This window comes from Vanellus vanellus, assembly GCF_965231255.1.
Source record: "Vanellus vanellus genome assembly, chromosome: 19".
Taxonomy (NCBI): domain Eukaryota; kingdom Metazoa; phylum Chordata; class Aves; order Charadriiformes; family Charadriidae; genus Vanellus; species Vanellus vanellus.
This window is the reverse complement of record NC_138924.1, coordinates 1,759,816-1,783,644: the sequence shown is the minus strand read 5'-3', so window position 1 is coordinate 1,783,644 and position 23,829 is coordinate 1,759,816. Positions and strand designations below refer to the sequence as shown.

Genomic DNA, 23,829 nt, shown 5'->3' with positions numbered 1-23,829 from the left:
AAAAGAGGGGCGGGAGCCCCGTGCCCGCCCCCTGCTCCCCCCCCCCCCCCCCTTCTCCCCGCCGCGGTGCAGCGAGGCGGCGGCGGCTCCGGGAGGAGCGGCGGGGTATGCCCCGTCCGCTCAGCGCAGGAACGGCCCCGCCGCCGGCGGTGCGGTTGCCGCAGGGCTCTCCGGCCCCGCCGCCGCCGCCCCGCAGCCCGAGCGCGGACGCCCTACGCGGGGTATGAAGTTGCGGCGGCAGCGGAGAGGGGCGGACGGCCCCGGTGGCGGCGGCGGCGGCGGCGGCAGCGTCTCCTCTGCGGGGCCGTAGGTCGGAGAGCGGCGGTTTCTCCTCGTCCGGTGAGGCCGGGGCCGGGCCGGGGCGCGCAGCACCCCGCGGCGCGGGGCGGAGTGGGATGTGCGGGCAGCGGAGGGCACCCGCCCGCCCGCTCCCTTAGCCCCTGCGGGCAGCCCGGCGGCGCCCCTCGGGAAGTTTGATGGCTTCTTTGAGGAGAGTCAAAGTGCTGCTGGTGTTAAACTTGATCGCCGTGGCCGGTTTCGTCCTCTTCCTGGCCAAGTGCAGACCCATCACGGCCAAGAGCGGCGACTCCTTCCATGACATCCACCCTAGGGCAGAAGTGGCCAACTTGACAGCCCACGGCATCAGCTCCATCCAGGATGCAGTGCTGAAGAGACTCTCCCTCCTGGAAGACATAGTCTACAGGCAGCTGAATGGTAGGAACAGTTCTCCTCTTAATGCCTTTCGAGGACGGTTGCGGGTGGGGAGTTGAGGCAGAGAGCGGGCGCACGGCTTGCTTGAAGTTTGCGTGATGGAGCTATGCTTTTTCCTGTATTATTGTGCAAACGGAGTCTCCGCGGACTGAATCAATTTAGTATCTGATTTCCAAGTGCCGTTTGTGTTTAAAGCTCAGAGTACCTCGCACAGGATGGGAGGAAAGCATAACATATAACGCTGCCTTTCGGGTTTATAGTAGTGGTCAGGAAATTACAGGGTCATCAGCTGAGAAGGGTGTTCAGTGGGCGCGTACGGGTTGGAGCGGCACACTGTATATTGATTGAGGGAATGGCTTTTACTGCTACAGAGTTGTTTTTTTTGGAAGGGAGTTTTTAAACGGCTGAAGTATGCTCCATCATTTGAGTGCAGAAGGTCAGAAAGCAAAACGCACTTTCTCTAATAAGTTAAGCAAACTATTTGGTATTTCCTATGGCTCAGCATTGACAGCTGCTAATTAAAATCTCAAGTAATGCTTCTCTTTATAGCATAGTGAAGGGATTTCTATTAAAATCTCACCAGGTTCAGTAGTTCTGAGAGGTAGAAGGGGAGTTTTAAAGATGCCGTGTGGGATAGAAAAACATGTTGTGAGGATGTAAAAAATCTAGGTGAGGCATCTAATTAAAACAGTGACTGTGGAAGCTAATTTTTTTTGAAGATTGTTCCCCACAGATGCACAACCGGGAATGTAATCTCAATCAAGAGTCCTGTTTATTGCTTCCGATCTCTGTAGCTTTAACAACTACAAAGTTTTTGGATTGCAGAAATAGCAGAGTTAATGTTTTTGGCAATGCCAGTGTGGTTCCCTTTCTGAGTTTTGAATATGAAGCTTATGCACGATTCTGTGCCTTGTTGAACCCAAAGCCAGAGCGTGCTGTGTCTCCCTACAGAATCCGAGCTTTTCCTGGATATCGTGCCGCACTGAGGGTGCGAGCCAGGTGTGGGAATACGATGTACCTTTCCTAGTGCGTAATAGTTGTCTCAGTCAGCGTTTGTGCTTTGGGGAAGGCACTGTACAAAATGAGAAGCACTCAGCTGAGTAGCAAAGTGTTATATATGTTGCTGCTTCATACACTTGCATGAAAAGCCTGTCCTGCCTAGGAAGGTGCCTGGCACCAGGAGCTGTTGAAGCAACACTCTTGGGTGACAAACAAGGTGAAACAAAAGAATAAGGGAGAAAAAGGTAGAAAGCTGGGTGTTATTTACAATCAAACTCTGAAACTGGCTGCTTCTGGGTATTGCTAGGGCAGAAGTTTCCAGGCAGATTTAGGCACCTATTTAAAAAGGAGCAATAGCTGCAGTTCAAGACAGGAGACCTTGGTATTGGACCAGTAATCACCGTGCCATCTACCATTCCCGCAGGTACAGCGGGAGGGCTGAAATCATAAGCTATTGCCCTTCTTCTGTGGAGATTATCGCGGGACTCCCTGCTCCGATGTGCTCTGGGGGCTGCTCTGGGATCTGGCTGGTGCTTGTAACGGGAGCCGCCAGGTTAAGGACGGCTCTGAATGCGCTGTCCTGTCTGTAGGCTGCTGCGGGCACTCGGAGTACGTTTACGGTGTAGTACAGCAGTCTGCTTACTGCCGGAGAGCAGCCATGCACCTAAAGACCAGGGGAGGCAGAGAGGTAATAGATTTGTTGCCCATATCGCAAACGTTTTCTTAGGGCAGGCAGAAAGCTGAGCACATAGATGTGACATCTTGTCTGGCCTCTGCGTGCCAGGGTGATTTATAGCAACGCTGATGAGTCTGGCTTAAAAAATAGCTCTGGCATAGCGGTTATGTAACTTTAGGTCAAGTATATATTTGGTACGTGTGATTTTTAGAAAAGTACGATGTGCTCTGTTCTCTGAGTGAGGTCTGTGTGCTGTGCTTCAGCAAGGCATAGGTTTAGAGCAAAGGGGGGGCCGGGGGGGGGTGCAGGTGAGCCCCCATCATCACCCTCCAGCACTAAAAGGAAACAGTCAAGTGTGCTGGGACAGTCCCTCGGATGGAGGATGCGGAGGCAGCTGGACTGGCTTCCCCGCCAGGAATTTTCTGTGCCGGAATCGGCATTCATTCCGTGCACCGAAGAATACTTAAAGCTGAAATCCTAGTACCTGCTTGAAGTCTGCAAATTGGAGCTTGCTTCTCTTTTCTGCTTTCGGGATGGGGAGGTTGCATGCTGGTGAGAAGTGCCTGACAAAACCCGCCATATGCTCTTAGACGAGCTCCCTGCAAAACGCATCCACCGAGAGAATTCTCTTTCTGTTGCGTAAGGTTGTGTTTTGTTTTAAGTCTGACCTGTGGTTTAGCACGTACAAAATGTTGGGCTATGGTATCCTACAGTGTGGCATGCGGAAAGCCTGCACCTCAGGGAGCACCGGGAAACGTTTGGCAAAAGGGAGAAACTAAAACACAGTTTGGGTGCCATCAGCTGTGGGTTTTTTTCTGCATTATAGGACTTGGCTGGATTTCAGTGGGAGTTGAAGCCATCTTTAAAAAAATGAATCTCTTAAAACTCCCTTCTGTAAAGATCAAATGAGCAATCTGACCGTACCACTGCTGTGTTTTTGTTCTTTGAATCACATAAAGCATATTGGAAATAACAGCTCTCTCTGCGATGGCAACCCTCATTTTGTATATATATTTATTTCTGTAAATGTTGGCCATGAAAACAAGCTAAACATCACTGCCTGGGCTCTGGTAAAGGAACGATTTTAAACAATCCTTCCTTTTGACTGACATTTCTCTGCAGCGCCATTCTGGAAATAACACTGGGCCCCCCTCTTAGTCCTCTTTGTGCAAGAAGACCATCCCAAACGTGGCCATCCGCCTCCTACAGTGACTCCTGCCTTTCCAGGTGATGCGCCTTGCTGGTCTCCTAGTGTTTTCCAGCCACTGTGAGCTGGGTTGCAGTTGCGGAAAGTTATGTCACGTCAACTATGGGACACTTGTTTCAGACGATGGTTGAAAGAGTGCCTTGGGGATGCTGGAGGGGACTGGGGAGTCATCGCGGCGCGTGGTGGCCTTGCTTAGTTTTCTCCTCGTTGTAACTCGCAAAGTATCTGTGCGCAGGTGGGTTTGTCCAAATGTGTCTATTCAGTCATCTTTTGGCCTAAAACTGATTGAGAACTGTACATGTGCTTTGTTCTTTGCTATTGCTCCTTAGTTGGTTGCGCAAGTCTCGTGGGTTTTACTTTTTGCTTTTCTGTGGCTTTGTGCTGGTCTCTAGCTGGGTGGCTCCCACGGTCCCAAAGAAGTACGAGGGTGCCCTTTGCAATGGAGGGGTTCGTATGTGCAGGCACTTATGTGAGATTTCAGAGGATTTTTAATGCCTGTAGTCACTTGTGTGGATGGAATTTTCTTGTTCAGCAGATGTTCAGAGAAAGCTAATGAAGGTCTGGAAGGAACGCGTGCGTTTTACTCTGGGCATTAACTACAACTTGTCTTTTTGATCCAAACCTAATTTTTTTGTGTGCTGACGTCTACAGAAGCAAAAATTGCGGTCCAGATTATCTCCGACTTTTATGGACGTTCACAGAAATGAACTTTTCAGTTGGGTCTGTGTTTACAAAGAGAGGCTTTCTGTGCTTTTGTGACAAACTAGTTAGCTAGTGAGGAGCGGGAGCGAATAAAGACTCGGAAGAGAGCGTTTTGGCTTCTGTCGCAGCCGTGGCCTTCCTGGGCAGCCCTGGGCAAACTCTTCCATTTACCTAACCCTCTCCCTCCGGAGGAGTTTGAGAAATCGTGCGTTTGTAGGATTCCGAGACAGCCAAAGGTGGGCCAACTTTTTAACATCAAAGTGGCGTGTAGGATGAGTGTCGTGACTTGAGGAAAGCTGCAGTTTGCCTCGTGAAACAGCGTAAAAAGGTTCTGCTCACTGTGCATTCCCTTCCTCCGCCCGCCTTTGTCCGCTTGAAGTTGTGCTCCATCCCACCCCGGGTGTGGGAAAGGGAAATGTTCACGGCGGTGCAGCGTGCGGGTTCCCCCCCCCCAGGAGGCTGGGTTAGGCTGGTGTGTGCCCTCCGCGGTGCCTGCCCGAGGTAGGAGAGGTGTTGGGAGGTCAGTCATGGGAGGCTGGATGTATAGGGTCCGTAAGCAGGTTTCCGTACGTCTACGGAGTGTTGGGGCTGCACCAGTGTCGAGGATTCCTCCCAGGTAGGAGGAAAGAGCCTGGGTCTGATTTTGCGCGTTGGTTTTTGTTCCCGTCCTGCTGAGTCTGATCCTGCCCAAAAGTGGGCAATCCCCTATTCCAAATGCTGTTCGCCAGAAGCTATTTAAGTCAATATATAAATAGTTTAGTAATTAAATAGTGCTGCTAGTTTGAGAATAAGAAGTGCAGGAGGGAGAGTACTCTAAATAAACCGCTGGTTTGCATGCGGGGAAGTCATGGTCAGTGTCTACCATAGCTGAGCACCTGGAACAAACGTAAGCAGATGGCTCCCGCTGGTCACTGGGGATGTAGGAAACCTTCCACCCAGCCATCTCCCAGGTGTGCCGGGGTAAACACCTCCCTGTCTCCTTATGCGTCTTCAGCAGAGGGCCGGGTCGTGGATTAAAACCTCCAAGGAGCTCGAAGGCTATAAGCTCCCTCTCTAGTGCTCTCTGGATGATACACACCAACAGCTGAATCTGGGAGGCGCTGAGCCGCCTGGCAGCAATGAGACGGGAATAATGTGGCATCTTCCCGAGTAGTGTGAAACAAAAAATAGTAAAAAAAAAAAAAAAAAAAAAAAAATTAAAAAAAAATCTTTACTTCAAGCTAAATATTACCGAGACAGAAAACACTGTGAAAGGGCACTGCTGACTCATCCCAAGATCTTCTTTTAAGTTTTGTTTTGTAAACTCACAACAGCTTATGTGTAAGATCAGGGAGATGAGAAGCTGTTTGCACGTTGTAAATGAGAGGCCAGTGAGGAACCACAGAAGCTGGCCAGAAAAGGGGTGAGCACGGGGGGGGGGGGGGGGGGTTCCCTTCATACTAAAGAAGTGCACCGAGAATCAACTGCTGCTTTACCAAATGTTAAAAGTTGAAGAGGAACTTTAAATTCCTTGGTGGTTAAATAAGCCTATGTTCGCTTTTTAAACAAGCTTACATCTGTGCTTTTGCACATGGAATTATTTGCACGTGCTGAGATACGAACAAGTGCATGCCAGCAGCCTCCCTGCATACAGATTGTGCTCTCGTCTGCTTATCCAATTAGGAAATTAACTTTGTGAGGGTTGCATGTGGACACTGAGGCCGATACTGAAACGCAGCCTTTTGCACGGTCTTGCTATCCCCCTTGTAAAGTGGCACTTAATTAACTTAAAACGCTTTAGAGATATGTGGATTTACTTCCCACAAGGATAAGATAATGCTTATCTTCTATAACACTTATCGTCCTCAAAGTGCGTTACAAACTTAGCTAACTACTTAGTATAAAATTTCTATATGTAAATAAGGCAGATTAAAAGCGGTTCTATCAGCCCTTTAATAGTATGTAATAGCGTTACACCCACAGACTAGTAATATTAAGATTTTAACAGGTAGGTAATAGATTAAGTGAAATGCTAAGAAATTCTCTGATTAAGATAAACTATGTAAATAACTGAGAGTGGGGAAATGCTGTTTGTAGGCAGAAGGGCCCAAAGTTTAATCACGTTAATGAAATAACTCTTTATACAAGCACAGCCTCGCTGGGTGAAATCCTTCGATATAAGAAATGATGATGTGGAGATAAAGTGCTACGCTATGGGGATGTGACGACTGTATTAACTGATGGTGATCGCGCAGGATCCGAGATGCTGTTTCCCTGTCTCTCCCCCAACCATGATGTTTCTGAAGTAGAAACTAACTGTATTATTTTGTATGGCCTTATATAGCTACTTGATAAAAAAAAAAAAAAGGCAGCTTTAATATTTGTTATATACCTAGCAGATTTGGTTGCCATATTCCTGTTAGGAAGAATGTAAATGATCCAGATTCAATACATGCTTTTAGAAGTTCTCAGCCTAAACTCACTAACTGTAGGGGAGTGGTCTGCATAGGCTCGAGACACCCGAGAGCTGCTGTCTTGTAACTTATTGTCATCAGGTTCATGGAAATTGGGTCTGATACCGGCCAAAGAATGAATAAAAGAAATACTTCTTAGAGAAATAATGGAAGCTTAGACGTTAACGTGACATTTAGTTTACAACCCTGCTGACTAGGAACTGATAGATAATTTTTGTTTTCGATTGTTGTTTGGCATCATCATCCGAATATTCACTGTCATTGGCAGTGAATGAGTAATAAGGCACTAACACGTTTATCATGCAGAGACAACACAGGATTCATGAGATGCAACAGCAATGACTAGAAAATAGTGACAACGCTGGTATTTTAGTCTTGCATATTAATTCAGGTCTGCCTGAATGGAGAAACGGAACCTTATCTCGGTGGTAAAACTTACAGAGGTACGTTAGTTTTACGCTGCCAAATTAGTCAGGCAGCTTTTAGGAATATTTTTCTAAGGCTAAAAAAAAAAAGTGCTGTAATTATGTGAATTACAGTATTATTTCCAAGCCTCAGTCTGGATCAGTGGTGCAGTATTGTGTCTCCAGTAAGAGACATTTGGAATTGGATGTATTTGGCAAAACACGGGCATCTAGTGACATGTCAGCACCCGAAGGCATCGTGCCTGGCTTCCAGCTGCCACTCCAGAAGGGCACGACTCGGCCGTCGGTGCAGTGTCACATCTGCTGGGCTCGCGCAACATCTTGGATGCCCCGAGGCCTCTGGAATGGCAGCAGGCGTTGCTGAGACGACAGTCCCCTGTTTGCCATCTTGGAGATCTTCCTCTTTGATCAGCGAGGACAGACAGACGAAGTTGGCTTTGGGCATATGCTTGGATTTTGGGGAGTCTTTCTGGTCTACTCTTGGCCACCATCTTCCCCCATTACTTCTCCCCTGGCAGAAAGCACATGCACTTCGAGTAAGAAAATGCAGTATGCAGCCTGTGAGCAAATCTACCTGTTAATAAGGCATACCACAAAAATAAAAAGAGGAAAAAAATAGAAATGAGCCTTCTCAGGTAATTAAAAAGGTTTTACTCACTTTGTGATTTATGCAAGTAATCTTTATCTAAAACTGAACAATCTGGTCCAGATGTTACGGCAGGCTGGCAGGCTGCCAGTTCCCAGCTCCTACAGATACACCCGAATCCCAGGGTAGGTGAGGACATTCTGCGTGTTGAAATATTAAACTTAAAAGGGAGACTCTTTTTTTGGTAAGATGTTCTTAGCGAAATCTGCAAAGGGCTGCTCAAACTCAGTACGCATAGTATTGACCCTACCGTGAGTCAACAGCTGTGATTCAGCTTCAGTAATGTATCCTGGCGGTACAGTATTATTTTTCCTAAACGGTTTTGGGAGTACTAGGAAACGTATTTTCGAGCCCCCAGTCCCTTTGGTCAAATTTCTTCAAGAAATTGTTGAATGCTTTACATCTTATTGCTAGAAGCGTAGCTAGTTCTGCCTATAAATCTAATAGCTATCGATCCACGTTCTGACATTCACTGATGGTTATCTAAAAATAATGCGGTAATGATGCAATGAGAGCCCTACGTAAAACATTACGTCCGGGCAGAGAGCTATGCTGAGCCTCGCTCCGCTGTCACTGAGCAGTTACGTTGAGCATTCCCAGTTCCTGCGCCTCTGACGCACTCTTACAGCTTCGATGCTTGTGTCGGTGGGGAGATGGAAAGTTATCTGCAAAAGACAAGTCCCTAAAATCAGGAGTGAATTGGATAAAAAAAAAAAATCACAGTTTGCCTTTTCCTTTTTTTAAAAACCTGGTGGTCTGCGCTCGCTACGTGATGAGTACTAGTTCCGATGCTGCTGCTCTCCCGGGGGTTCGCCCCCTGTGAGTCACTCCGATGCCTGGTACCCACGGAGCGCCGTGCTAAAGGCGATCTGCTGTAGTACAGCACCGGCTTGCCCTTGGAACAGGAAATCCTACAGCTTCACAGCGTCTCTAATATAGGAGTAATGTGATAACTCTTGGTAAATAGATTTTTTTTTTTTTTTTTTTTTTTTTAAAAAAAAAAAAAAACAGGGATCTTGCTAGGTTTTCTGACCCAGGCTGTTGTGTAAGAGCACCGCTCTTCCCGCTGATAGGGAAAATGAAAGATCTCTTAAAAGCTGGGGCTGTGTCATCCATAGTAAATCACCACTTCTTACTGCACAGCTGGCATGCCTTCTTCCACCTGATGACTTAATTTTAGCGCAGTAAAACCAACGGTGTGATGTGTCGGCATTTGACGCCGAGGAAGGAAGGGGAATCCTCGGTCCCTCTTCCTTTTAGTACCCTCAGTTTACCCGCAAGCGGGAATGGCTTGTGTTCCTTCCCACGGTTTGGAGTGCGATTTGCTCAGCTCTAGCACTGCCGTGGGGTCTGGTGGGGAAAGGCTCCGGGTGGGAAGGCAGAAGAGCTGGGCGCCGGGCTCTGCTCTGTGCCGCCCTTGAGCATCCTTAGTCTCCCTGACTCCATTCCCCAGCACCCCAACAGGATACGGGATTTTCTTTTCTCCCAGCTCCTCTAACAGTCGGGCCTTTCTGTGTTTGCGGGCAATAGACATGCCAAGGAAAAGCAATTTGGATTTCCAAGTGCTGCTGAGATACAGAAAGCGGAAAAACCATTACAAGAGAAAAATCAACAGTGGATTAACGGACACCAGCGGGGCCTCGGCGGAGTTATTTTGGGTGTTTCTTCAAGCTGCAGAGAGCATGAGAGGGTCAAGCAAGGTCTCGTACCTGATGGTCGTCAAAATTTATTTAACTTTTGTTTTAATCTTCGTTTGTTCGTGCAGTATTTTGGGCTGTGTAACGGCTCGCTGTGGTTATGCGCATTCTTAGAACATAAAGATGAAGCAAGAAGGTTAATTTTAAAATGAAACAATTAAAATTTCTTTCTGGGTCTTTGCCTACAGTACGCTTCAAATCAAAGCATAAGAGCACTCATGTTTGCGCCAAATTACTGAAAACTTTTCCAAAACAACTGCCTGATCATACTCCAAAAACACAAAGCAAAGGAGGAAAAAAAAATGTGAAAAGCCATTTAATGATATCTTAAAGCTTGCTTATGTTCTGTTATTTGTTTTAAAATAATTGACCTTTGTGTGTTTTCAGCGTGTACCACCTTTAGTGAAGTGCGCTGGAAGATGGAATGCTTTAAACAGGTTGGAACATAAAACCCCTATTCTGCTAGATTTTATTTCGGTTTTTCATATTTGCGCTGACAAGTCAGTAATAGTAATAACCATTGCGCTTGTCTAAAGCCGTAGTCAAGGCTGCGGCCACGTTGTACTTTGCCCTTTGCTAAGTGTAGACCAAACGCCGTAATGTGGCATTCCAGTTTGCTTGAAGCTGCTGGTCCTGTGATCAGGAGGGACTGGTGCCACCGTGAAGGGCAGGAGGCGTTCCGCAGGGAAGGGGTAGGGCTCACTTCTTCCTCCAGCTTTTTGTGCGATGCTGGCCAAGTGACTTAGAATAATATTAGGAAAAAATACACTAGTTACGGGTTCAATTCCTTCATGTGTTACTGAGTGAATGTCTCAAGGGCAGAGAGAGATGAAGAGGTTTCTGTGTGGGAAACGGTAGGAGAACAAAGAAGTGGCAGGCACGTTTTGGAAAATATTTGTAACTGAGAGGTAGGAACAGAAAAAGCGAGAAAGAATAGGAGATGTTTGCCTTGCTTCTTATTCCTTGTCGTAACAAACGACTGGAATGTAGCCTTAATTAAGTGATTACCGCTCACTTACGTTATGACCCTGCCCGCTGGCCCTGGCTGGTTCATGTCCCATATATTTGGTGCTATAAACCAGTGAGAAACGGGCCATTCCCAAACCACTTATCATTTAGCGAGATAAATCATGCGACAGAATGAGGCAGAAGATGGGGGGAGAATTAGACCTAATGTTGTGTTAATTCCCTGTGGCTTTTGGATTTAAAGCTCATGTTGGTTTAAATCTATATTAATTATGTGTCGACTAGGTTGAAGGGAAGATGCGTAAGAAAACGAAATAATAGAGGAGGAAGATGTGCAAATGAAGCTGGAGGGAGGACTGCAGTGCTGGTGAGAGCAGAAAGCGTTGGTGAGTGAGGTTTCATCACCTGCCGAGCCAAGTCACGCAGCTGAAGGGTCTCCAGGGGCTTTGAGGGCTGGGAGGGGGCCGGGCAGCAGCTCCTGTCTGGGCCCTGTCCTGTCTGCCTCCAGAAGCTTCACTTGCCCCTCTGAGTTATGGGAGGAACAGCGTCGCCGTTCGGTTAAAAATTAGGAAAGTACCCACCATGTATTGTGGGAAGGCGGAGGACCAGGAGCATCAATTTGGAGGAGCAGATGCTGGTGGGGGGGGAGGGGCAGGTGCTGTTTGGGTAAGGTGGACTTGCTTGACCCTGGGCAGTGCCCAAAGGGATTTTTAAGCTCTGCAGGTGGAGGACAGAAACAAACCTGCAGCATCTGGAGAAAGAAATGACTACTGAACCCAATGGGCCAGGGATGGGTGAGCTGCTTTCTCCAACGTGAAGAAGGATGGTTCAGACCTGGTGCTGTTTGATTAGTGCTTGTGGTACGAAGGGACAGTGTGACAGCTGGATCATGCAGATGATTTATGGGCATGCAGACAGCTTTCATTTAGAAATCTGCCCCTGTCAGGAGTGTCTAAAGGTAGTTACCGGCTTTTACAATGTCTTACATGGAAGGTGTTACTGGGGTCAGGTCGTATTGACTTCAGTTGTCTTTGGATCAAGCACTGCATCAATAATTGACTTTCTGGGGGAGTTTAATAGCTGTTCTGCACAGACATAAAAGGGGTTAGACAGTAAAATGGGATTTTACGCTTTTATCAGTCTTTTCTCAGGAAGTTGCTCAACTTCCATATACTAATTAATGCTATGTTCCTTCCACCAGTTTTCTTCCCTACTGGTGCTGCCTGTTTGATCCTGTAGAACAGCATCAGACCTTGCAAATTAGAACCAGCTGCCAAGCGGCAATGAGGAAAGAGGCAATGAACAGAAAGGAATAAAACTTCATCATCACATCCCAGTTTGAGGCATCCGGCATAATTTATGCTCTTTGTGCAGCTGTTTGGAAAATCCTGGAATTCCCTTGAATGTCCGGCTCCAATTATGATTACCAGAACCGCATATCCCGAAATACCCAGCTCCAATTAATGTTACTGGAACCGGATAGCCAGAGAGAGTAGTTCACTCCAAAGCTGCACACCCAGGTGTAGGCATCTCTGCTAGCAACTTATCCTGACGCTGCCCAGCCTTTCTCATCATGAGAAACTGCTTCAATTTGTTTAGAATTTTTCCAGTTAGGCTGAAATGGTCAGATACTGTCAAGATCATGTTTATCTTTAATCCCAGCAAAACTGGCCCAGATGTTTTTGGAGATGATGTGTGAGAAAAACACATACCATTCTTCCCACGGCGAGACAAAAGCTGCTACAAAAGGGCAGAGGAGTGAAGAGACTGAACTGGCAGCTCCAAAAAAAATGGGGCTGAGGAACCCCAGGAGCAGAGCAGGGGGGAGAGATGAGGAGGTTGACGTGGGTGGGCAACATGGGAATCTGTGGGGAGAGGGGGCGTGGGACACGGTGTCTGGGCAGGGAGCAGTGGCCCCAGGGAGCGGGGTCCCGGGGGCACCCCTGGTTTGCTCCAGGAGTGTTTGAATGCAGCGCAGTTGCTCGGTGCTTTTGTTAAAAGTGGTGGAAAAATAGCCGTCTGCTGCAAAACCAAAAAGTGTTATTTTCAACTCGATATTTTACATAAATGACGTGTAAGTAAAAGATAGGTTACTTCCAGAAACCTTAATGTCAAATGCGGTTCTTGGGAATTGTTGCAGGTTTGATGATTAAACCGTTAGCCTTGCAGAGCGTTGGGAAGATGTGTGGGTATGAAGCCAGAGCAGGTATTATTAGCTGTGTAAAGCAAAACAATACAGTCGCTGTGGAAAAATTACAGCTTTTGTGCTGAAGCAGATATTTAACCTTTGTTTTTACAACTCCAGAAATGAAGCAGTTTGTTTCTTAATGTGGGCTTAATGCTCGCAGTGTATGCCGACTGGATCGTCACAGCTGAATGTATGAAACGCTGGGCTATTAAAATCTGTTTTAACGATCTCTTTTCCCATAACTCCTAATATTTGCCATTTACTAATTATGATGCGCCTAAGTAGTTCTCATTTGTAGTAGGTATTTTAAATGCTGCAGCTGTCCTAGTTTCAAGCTAACGGCTGGTGACTTTTTTTTTTCCCCATGTTTGAGAATTGAGCAGTAGCAGTGATTTCTGCAGGTTGGCGTTAAGTGCTCACCTCGTACTGTTCTTCATTAGAAGGTTTTTGATATACAGGTCCCCAGTGGAAGGAGAAATAGTTGGGGCTTGCCAGAGGAGCAGCAGTGCTGGAGAACACATATATTTTCAGTGAGTATCGGTTTGCAGTGTAGATTCATGCTGAGTCAGCACGGGCATCCCCAGGGCTGGCTGGAACGGGGTGCTTTTTGATTTGGGAGTTCCCGCTTGACCCGCTCGATTTGTCTCTCTCCTTTTTTTTTTTTTTTTTTTTTTTTTTTGTTTAAGGCCCCGCAGATGTTATTGAGGCCATTGACCTTATAGTCTGATGGTCCTCCCTGCAAAACAGAGCTGAGAAGGGACAAAAAGCGATAATAAAAAGGAAGAACTTGTGAAGTGTAAGTTAGGAAGCAGTGGCTGGACTTGAAGGGAAAAGGGAAATACACAACTCAGAACAACTTAGATGTTCTGCAAGCAAGGAAAGCCTGTTACCTCAGTTGCCTGTCCTCCTTGCATTTCATTTTACCTTGAATTTCACCTGTTGTGGTGTTTGTGGTTTTTTTATTTTTTCGTAATCCCATTTCTCAATCATCTTCACCAGAGGCAACTCCAGCTGTGACTTGACAGCTGCTGCTGCTTCTCCAGCTTGTGCTGCCAAAACTCCCACTTGATTCCAGGGCTTAAGGCACAGTGCTGTCTATTTTCTCTATTTCTTCCTACTATAAAATAATACATATTAATATTAATAATGCGCTTTCTAAATTCAGAAGCCTCCAGGCCTATTGCAATTATTTTTTTTTTTACTTTTTTTTTTTTTTTTTAAAGCCTCAGTGTTTGGCAGCTATATCCTGGCAGTAAACACGGCTTATGAGCACGTCCCAGAGTACGGGCAGTGCTTTAGGGTTACGTGCAGCGGACAGTACTCAAGTCTGGAACCAAATCCTTAAACTCTTAAGGAAGCTTGAACGGACGTGAAAAAGCTTTGATTACAGTCTCTTCGCTTCACATCCTGCAAAATAGTTCCTTCTGACTTAGAAGAGGAGACTGCGATGCCAGGGGTAGGATGTGCTGCAGGTCCTTCTCGTGCTGAACACGCTGCCAACCAGCAGCAGCTCCTCCTGTGCAGACCTAATGTGGTTACCTATTTACGGAGCTTATTTCTTGCTTCTTAGCCGTAGGCTCCCTTTCTGCTGTCTGGATGGCAAACCGCTGCTGCTGTTAGAGGCAGCATCAGACCTACAGCCTCTCTCTTTCCTCCATAAGTTTTTTTTTTGCTTGTTTGTTTGTTTTTAAATAGGATATTTTTCCTTTTTTTTGCCTGCTCCTTCCCTTGCGTTTCTCCCACCTCCATGCTGAGCCTTGGCTTAAAACCTTAAGAGTTGAATCTCGAGAAGTTGGGGGGGAGGGGGAAGCTGATCTGGGAGTCTTCTGAGTGGATCAATGGAGCAAAAGAAGAGGCTGAAGTTGCACAATTGTGAGTTAGGAGAACTTTGCTGAACGTGCTGTGTCAGGGGCTTATACCACGCGGTTATCTTCAGAGGTGCATAAGGCAAATGCTTTTCCACTCTTAGGAAATTCCTTTACACTCGAATTTTAAAATGCTGGGAGTTTTTATTTTTATTTTTTTCTTTTAACAAAATTGCTGATGTGATGGGGCGTTCAAGTAATAATGAAATTCTTGTGGTTCGTTTTCTTTGACTCATTTTTTGGATGTTATTGATAAAACCTTTCAGTATTTCCCTTCTGTGAGCACTGGAATCTCTTTTCATGCCTTTAGTGGCATTTTTTTTTTTTTTTTTTTTTGCAGTATGCATGCTCAATCCTGCCGGGCACCCAGAGCTTCCTAAAAGGAGCTGCAGTCTGCGGGAGCCCGGGGTGCCCGTGCCCCCGAGGAAAGCTCAGCTCCCCCTGCGGCGGTCCCTTGCCTGTTCAGTGATCTAGGCTGAAATTGGAAGAAGCTGCTTGCTTCAATTGGCACGAAGGTTTTCTGTTGTGTCTGTATGGGGACAGCTCAAACCTCTGATAATCTTTAGAACCCCGTAGCCCGGCCTGTCTGGATTGTAAATTTTTTCTGATGAGCGGATCCTGCCTGCATCCCTTTATATGGGTGGGTTGGGAAAAACCCAAGGGACGTGCTTTCATCATTACCGGGTGCAGGCTGCGTTCTTTCCAGGGACTTCAGCGGGGTTAGGATCCGGCTTGTCTTGTGTGCTTTATTAATTGGCAGTATGAATTGGAAGGCTGTATGTTAGGTTAGAGAAGCAAAAAGATAGGGCCTAATTTTCAGGCTGAAATTGGTATGAGCTGGGCTTCTCTCACATCAGTCCCTTGAGCTTTTACAGTTTAATTCAAGAGATTTTTTTTTTCTTCTTTTTTTTTCCCCCTTGCTAGGTCACAAAGACCCTTTGTATTTCATTTGCATTGTGTTACCTGTTGGGGACTTGGACTTGTAGCTATGTACCAAATTCAGAATTAACTGTATGGCAGATACCTTGCAAATTTTTGTTAATTTTTCAGGTTTCAGATTTTTTTTTTTTTTTTTGGCAAGTAAACACCGTTTCGTATTTATACCCATGCCAGGACTAAATCAAATTAGTCTGAAATTAGCCTTTGCTCTTACAGTGCTTTGCACATTTCTAATATTAAGGAGATAAGGAAGGAGATGAGCAAACCTGCTTTGAAGAGGAGCTGATTTCCATAGCAGGCAGAGTGACCTACTTAAAGGGAGGGGGAGAGGGAGCGGAGCCAAAAAGGGGCTCTTTATTTATTTATATATTTTTAAAGTATCTGCGTCAGTGCTCCCCTGGCTGAGCCCTCTCCTGACACTCACCTGACAGAGGGCTGAAGAACACAGAGCTGAAGAAACGTTGTCCTTCGAGAGACTCCTTTGTATTAGAGAGACTTGTGTTGGCGTTGCAGCCAGGGTGGAACTGCGCAGCTCAGCGCGGAGGCAGTTGGTAGATGACAAGATTCAGACAGGGCTTTGGGGGAATGTTAATCACAGTTTAACATTTGTAGGAAATCTACTTCTTTGCTTCTCTGAAAGGAGAAGGAGCAGCGCGCTTTGCTTTGGGGCTCTTGAGCATCGTGTTCAAGAGCACGGGGTGTTCGGGAACTTCCTCGCGGAGAACCGCCAAATGGCGCAGCGGATCCGGAGATCCCCCAGTGGATGGGTTGGAGCAGCAGATGGGTGGTGAAGTGCGTTCGCTTCTATTTTTACGCGCTCCTGGTTTGGTAGCCAGGAGATGCATGGAGTCGTATGTATGTACGTGCCATCAAATAAACACTGCCTGGGTCGGTTTGGGGCCTTCTTTCTTTAAAACGGGCTCCCATAGTAATAATATACGTCCGATTCAGGTCTGGGGACCATCTTAGGGGGATCTGACTCTGCAAAGCAGCGCCCGGGGCTGGAGTAAGCGGCGCGAGCACGCACGGTCACAGCTTGTTGCCCTGCCTCCAGTACAGTCGTTTCCTTTGCTGTGAAGTCAGCGTAACGTGTGCCCAGATCGGAATGACCGTGGGTCACACCAGACACTGAAATGCATGAATTTATACGGTAAAAGCTGATTTGTCAGGCACGGTGGGTTTGTAACTTGTTTAGAGAACCAAGACTCGCTTGGTTGCTGAAGGCTGGCAGCGCGCTGCCGGTGCTGGTTTCTGGTCTGCAAGCTGTGTTTGTATCTTAACTTGATTTGCATCGTCTGCAAAATAATTTATATATCCAGGACTTGAGTTGGGCGCAGCTCATGCATTGCAAGAAACTGATGATCTGAGCTTTCTCGTGCTCAGAAATTGATAGATACTCTGCTCTTGTATTTGAAGTATTATTACGTCCTGAGAGGCAGGAGGGGAGGACAGGTTGTTAGCCTGAGCTTCTGACTTGAGTCTTGTCTGAGCTGATCATCTTAACAAGTTTATGTAGAGATGAAGGTTCATTCATTTAGTCAGCAGAGGTACTAAAAAGTTCTCTTTGCTCACCCTGCATAGTGATAAATATTTTGTAAGAACAATGCGTCTGGTTGTCTGTGCCTGAAATCTTTAATTCTTCCAATACCTGAGTGGAGTGAGATGAAAACTTCCCTGCCCTGTGGGTAGTTGCGTTGCAGTGGAGCCATGTGTTGAGTCTGCGAAGCCCATTGGGAATTTGGCAGGATCTGTGAACTAAGTTAAAAATTAAGAACTGACAAGTAGGTGAGAAGAGACTGCTCACAGCTACCTCAGGGCATTAATGCTCCCATAACAACTTTGTTCTATGCAATTATTGTCCCTGGTTGCTTTTTTTAATAGCGTTTCTTTTTCTTTGAGTCAAAACTCAGCTCCTTTTAACTTCCATTCTTCACTAAGAATAGTAAATCTGAGAAGTTGAGAGGAAGTCTTGTGGCCTGTTTTAAAAGCTTTATATGTTTTAAGTAACATATATAAACCAGAAATTTATTGACCCATTGCAGAGAGGAAAGTACGTCAAGTCAAACCGACAGAGGGATGGGGAGAACTGCTGCTCCACTGCCTAAAATATCTCCTGGTTGTGTTGTTCCTCAGCCTTTCCCCCCAGGGCTGTGCTGCGCAGGGACTTTGAGTGGCTTCTCAGTCCCTCTGCAGGTCTGGTAAGAAGTAGACTCCTAACTACATGGTACGAAGAAGAACAGTTGTCGAGACACGTGAATCAAATGCTTTATTCCAATGGAAACTCTTTGCAGAGATACCATTTCGGTTCCCTGGGAAGCGCTAACTCACCTGCACACAACCGAGCCGTGCAATGCAGCCAAGAAAAAGTCATCACAGAGGCAACGGGAGAGTCAAGAAGCCACTGAATCGCGCGCAGTGCCCAGCGAGGGCTTGTGCCCCATGGCAGTCCTGGGGTTACGTGAGAGCGTAACTTCCAAACGCGGCCAAGCCAAGGGACCACCTTCCCCAGCACTGCCAGTAGTCGGGTGTCGTGGTTTGGGGAGAGACCATGGCAGGCTTCCCTTTTGTCTTTTGGCAAGTTGTAAACTTGCCACCCTTCTTAAGTGCTCTTAAGTGCTTAAGTGACTTCTTAAGTGCTCCCGACTTCTGGGGAGGAGCGATGAGTTAACCGTAGCTTTTTCTTTTTGTCATTCAGCATTGCAGAGTTCTTTCATGTCCTCTGAGCTCCTCTGCCGCCTTTCCAGGGTGAAGAGTTCCAGTTTATTTCATTTCTTCTATATAAAAAGCGTTTTTAAAATCTTTGATTTCCTATTGCTTTGCATTGCTAGGGGTTTTTTTTATAGCCGTTTGTTTTCAACTGGGGATGACTCGAGCTGCACCCAGTATTCTGGGTATGAAAGCGAGGCCTGAAGTAAGAAGGGAATACTTGAGCCAAACATTGGCAAAATGGCATCAATATTTGCAGGAAAATGAAAGACATTCCCTTTATATATAATCCCCCCTACTATTAATGTTTGAAGTGTTCCAGGCCTCGGGTGGGCAGTCTCTCCTACCCTGGGCTGAACGGCTCTAATGCTCAGAATTCCTCCTCTTCCCGCCCTCTGCCCTGCAGTGCCTGGGTGCTGCAGAAGGCAAGGTTGGAAGATCCCTTCGGTCTTCTACGTCTTTGGGCTACTTAACACAGTGTCTGTAGAGTCTCGGTGCATCAGAAAATAGAAGTAAGGTGCTTAAAGCGGGACCCGAAATGATGTGGACTCTTTGAGCCACTTGTAGAACTTTAGACCATTATTTTTATTACTATCAGGATTTATGGACTTCTTGGGAGGTGATGGTACCTCCCACCCCCAAGGATGTGTCTTACCTGTTGTAGCTTGTTGCCCTGTCTCTAGTGTCTGCAGGCACTGGTTGCAGCTGAACCTTCCCCCTTCTCTCTGCATGTGTACGTTGCGGCGGTTTGTGGAGCTCTTGCTGAGCAGAATTTGGCAAGTCTGCACTCGTTCCGGTCTCCGCTCTGCAGCTATTCCCCTCGCACAGTGATCCTCACGACTCGGTCTTTTCCAGTCTCGTGAGATCGACTCCCTTGCTAATGCCAGAAACGCTTTGATTTTTTTTTTTTTTATTTTATTTTTTTTTTGGTAGCAGTTCTATTTAATGTGTACGTCGATACAATACACTTCAGATGCTGCAGATTGTAAACAGACCAAACTGAAATGTAAAACATAAGACACTCTAGAATGTAGTTCTGTGTCATTAAAACAAGTTGTGTCTATGGTAGGAATTTTAACGTTTCCTTTCAGAAGGATTTATTTTAATATAATATTTTTGAAAACCCACTTTCGTTGGCTGAGCTGTAGGAGAGCTCACAAGGCAAGGCTTTCCCAGCCATTTTGCCATTTGATTGAACAGTAAAACAGGTAAGTTAAGTTTTAATAAAAATCTTATTTTTACAGAGCACTTAAAATCAAGTAATTCAGAAATACCAACTGATTAATCCTTGCGTAACCCTGTGTGGCCGGTTAGAGAGGGGTGTAAACTGAGGGGTGAGTATTTGATTTACGTGACTGAATCCTCGGGGCCGGATTCAGCGTCAGTCTCTCCCTCCCCTTGGTGCTGGTTCCAGTGCCTGTGCTGTCGGCCAGATGTGTCCCCTTTTGAACCTGGATGATGCACAGCCTCGGGGAGCTCGTGTATGGGGGCAGGTCGGCATCCTGAGCCCTGCTGCGGGGGAGCTGAGCCCCGCGCCCCTTCCTCGGCTCTGCCTCGGTCAGGCGCGAGCCAGGTCCAGCCTGCGCTGCGGCAGGGTTCACGGTCGAGGATGCAGAGAGAACACGTGCTGGCCACGGGTTGTAGCGTTTCTCCGCTGCCGAATCCGGTCTTAACCTCACGGCGCTACAGAGCCAGGAGGAGGATACAGCGGGGAAAGGGTAAGCCCTGGCGCCCGGCTGCGCTGCAGCGAAGCTCTGTAGCTCCTGTGTATGCAGAAATAATGCGCCCCGGTGGGGCGCCGCGTGCTTGCACCGCCTGGAAACATCTGCAGTCAAAAGATTGTTATACCAGCAGTGTCTGCACCGCTCAAGGAAGAGTCCAAAAACTTGCTCGGGTTCCCTGGTGTTGGCGTAAAGGAGAGGTCATGGAAGGCAGGGAATTGCCCAGATAAGAGCAATTGCTACAACGGGATGCGTTGTACTCCCCAGAAAGCCTGTTGAGAAGGGAGAGGTAAGAAGTGACTCTGACTGGTGTCAGGATTAACGCTGGGAAAGGCTGGCCTGAAAACCGGACGTGGGGATTGGTACAAACTGGAAGATGGCCAGAAAGGGTATCCAAAATCAAAGCTGTTTTCGTATTTGTTGTTATATATTTGTCTTCAAATAACTGGTAAATGAAATCTTGGACTTCGGTATTGTAGCCTCTTGCCTTTAGCTGAAGGCAGTTTGTTGCGGATAATGGCTTCAGCTGGCTGGAAAGCCACTTTCAAGGTCTTTGGGGTCCTAAAGTGGCACTGACCATCTCCCGCAGTGCCCAGAACGTTAATCTGAAATCAAAGGTAGCAGGGGTGTTATGAGACACTGCGATTTGGTTTAATCTCAAAGCTGAAAGCGGAGGCATTGGTGAGAGATCTCCCAGGGATGTGATTTAATCCTTGATACACAACTGGCTGAGGAATTAATCTCCCCACATCGTAGCGCTTGCTTTGGGTCAGCAGAGCCTCTGCTTCTCACCATCTTTTAATTCGGTTATTCTGCTCTGTGGTAAGGTTATAAAAGACAAGGATTAAGCCTTCCGCTTTGAAACCTAAAGCGCTTCCGTTATCGGTTGCTCCGCGTGGATGCCGGTGGACAAACTGGGCTGAAGCCTGATGAGAAATGCCCCAGAGTTTGTGTCCTCGGTGTTTGGTGGCTGGCAGAGTTCAGCTCCAGGGAAGGAGAGTGCAAAAATAGTTGAGTAATGGTGATGAGAGAGTTCTTTTTCAGACGTGCTTGTCCGTGGCATAGGATAAAGACATTCCTGTGGGTATGGCAATACAAATAAAAACAGCAGAGCTCTTGGATCCAGTTGTGAGAGATGGAACAGATGGGCCCTTGTGTGCAAACAGAGCGTGTTCTGCGTTCGCTGGCACAGCGGCCAGTGCTGTAGGAGTGGAGCTTCAATAATGCCAGACCCTGTAAAAGCCTTGGAAAATTGTATTTTCTTGAGAAAACTAATTAACTAGACGTTTTTTCTAATACATGTAGACTGACAACTTGTGCCGTTACATACGGAGGTTCTGCATCACTGATCCTTATGACTTCTTCCCTTTTGCTCCTGCGAAGCTCCTGCGGTTCCCTTGTGCCGAACGGCAGCGAAACCCCAGTGCTCCTGCCCGAGGGGCTGCTGCCCCTGCCCCCTGCCCGCCTGCCGGAACGGGTATCGCTTTGCCCTCGGTGCGTGCTGAAGAGGTGTAGCAACTTTTGTGGAGCCGTGGGATGGATAAATAAACACAAAGCGCCATGGAGATCTTATCTTGGTGGGGGAAAAAGGATGGGTGAGGCCACGTCAAAAGGCTGCTGGGATGCCTCTGAGCAAGGCTTTGTCATCTGACCTAAAGCTGCGCTGGCTGGGACAGCTGGACGGGGGTATCGCCGCGCTTCTGGAAGAGAGAGGAGCGTAGTCTTCAGGGTTGTTATCTGCAATAAACTGGGGTTGGAGAGAACTTCTCTCTTAGGGGCAAAAGGAGGGTGGAGGTTTGGCTTTTGAGAAGAAATTCTTGTATCGTGTTTTGGTCCTTAAAACCATCCGAACTGCAATTTTGTGCAGCTTGATGGGGGACCTTGCTCAGGCGGCTTTCCAAAGAGTTGCTGGGACTGATGATTCCAACAGGTCTCAGAGTCAGAAGAGGGGATTGGCATCAATTCAGCGCCTCCTCTTCAGGCGGGCGAGTTAGAGGGACAAATCCTCCACGTAGCTCGTTGCAGTTGAGCCTTCCTGAAGGGTAAAAATCTGAGTGCTGCAACATGTAGACCTCTAAAGGGAAAGGAATTGGAACGTGTGGGATGCGTTAGTGTCCAAAATCCTCTCTGGTTTTGGAGGTGAAGTGATAGAGCGTGGTGTCTTTTCTGGTTGGGGTTTAATTTTTTTTGTTTGGTTTGGTTTTGTTTTGTTTTGGGTGGGTTTGTGGCTGTTGATGTCCTGGTTTTTTGCAGCCCCTGTAGACTGGCTTGCAGCACAGCCCTGCCGATAAAGGGAATAGGACAGTGGTGGTGCAAGGTAGGTAGGATTTGACACTCGGTTGAACATTTTGGAACCGATACAATCCCCATGCTTAAAAAACCCCAACAATTCATAAAGATAAGCGATGTGGCCAGTTACGCACAGAAGCAAATGTAGAAAACTGTCAGAAAGAAAATCTACACTTAAAGTCTGTAAAATCAGGCATTTTTGTATTTTGAAATATCTTTATTACCTGTTATCCAAGCATGGCTTGAAAATTGCTTTCACTTGCTGAAATTTTTTTGCCTGGATGTGGAATACCTGTGAGTTTTCAATCTCTACCAAGCCTGTGATAAGCAGCTTCCTTTTGGCCAGAGGTCTCGGTGTGTTCCTCCCACTGCTTTCTCTTTATGGCTTAATTTCTTTGGCTTTGCCACAGTTTGATTTTATTTTACGGCTTGCAGCATGAGGTCCCCATATCATTTATGTCCGTTAAGCAAACATCTATTTCTGGGACCGGTTTTAATTTAATAAAACACTTTCTAATGGGGGTCGGCTGTGGCCGTGAATTTGTAAGGAGCGTTTGTTGGAAGCCCTGTGGAACGGCAGCGTTTAGCACCGAGCGTGCGAGGGTGCTCGTTCCAAGCCTCTGCAGATGGGGGGATTTGTCGGAGGGGCCTTGCGTGCCTCCTGCTCCTCGCTGTGCTGCTTGTCTGGGATCAGCTGCTGGAGCCCCCACGTGTGCCCTTTCGCATAATCTCAGGAGCCGGACAGGACCAACATCCGTACAAAGAAAGCGATGTTGGAGGCGCAGGTTTGGGGTCCAGCTGGACGCGGTCCCAAATGGAAAGAGCGTGTTGAAAGGTGCTAGGAGGCGTTTCTAGGAGCTTGACTAAGGGGTGCTCTTTTAGAATCATAGAATTGCTGAGGTCGGAACGGACCTTTAAGATCATTAAGTCCAACCATTAACCTACTCCAAGTACCACATCTACCCCCTTTTTTTTTTTTTTTTTTTTTTTTTTTAAACAGCTCCAGGGATGGCGAGTCCACCCCCTCCCTGGGCAGCCTCTTCCAACGTTTAATAACCCTTTCAGTGAAAAAATGTTTCCTACTATCCAATCTAAACCTCCCCTGAATGTTTGTAGCACACATGAGAGATTTTGCCCTAAAACATTTCAGAATATTTAGGTTCAGATTACAGCAGATGAAGCAGCCAGACATAGGTCTTGCTTTTGTACCTAGCCACTGGGAAGACCAACTGGTGCTGGCTGCTGGCTTGGCTCATGAAAGCAGGTCCAGGGCAGAAAGTCAGGGATGCCCGAGAGCACCTCGCACCAGCTTGGGCTTATTGACCTGTTGCTTAGCATCAAACATTTTCTAATCATTTGTGAGGGTTAGAAAAGCCCCAAGACACAGATTGCTGGTCCAAGACTGTTTAGGTAGAGGGCGCGTAAGCCAGGACACAGGATTTTTGTTGAGGTCTGTGTCTAGTGAAGTTAATTGGGGTCTCGTTTGTTGGCTAAAGCAGCACAGGGTGATTCCGGGCTGCAGGCTCCGTTCTTGGCTCTCAGGACACCAGGCAGAGCGATCTTGTATAAATTATACAAGACACACACATTAGTTTGTGTATTCTTTCAACGTGTCCTTTCCCATCTTTGCTAATCTCTA

General features: G+C 47.0%; 1 protein-coding gene across 1 annotated transcript in view; it reads left to right on the top strand.

Moving 5' to 3' along the window:
• Positions 1–273: 273 nt before the first annotated feature.
• The window catches only part of GALNT17 (polypeptide N-acetylgalactosaminyltransferase 17), a 225,474-nt gene continuing 201,918 nt past the window's right edge, over positions 274–23,829 (top strand). Inside the window, exon 1 of the mRNA XM_082493169.1 lies at positions 274–714. Coding sequence (XP_082349295.1) covers positions 477–714 — 238 coding nt within the window. The 5' untranslated portion in view covers positions 274–476. The remainder of the gene's footprint in view (positions 715–23,829) is intronic.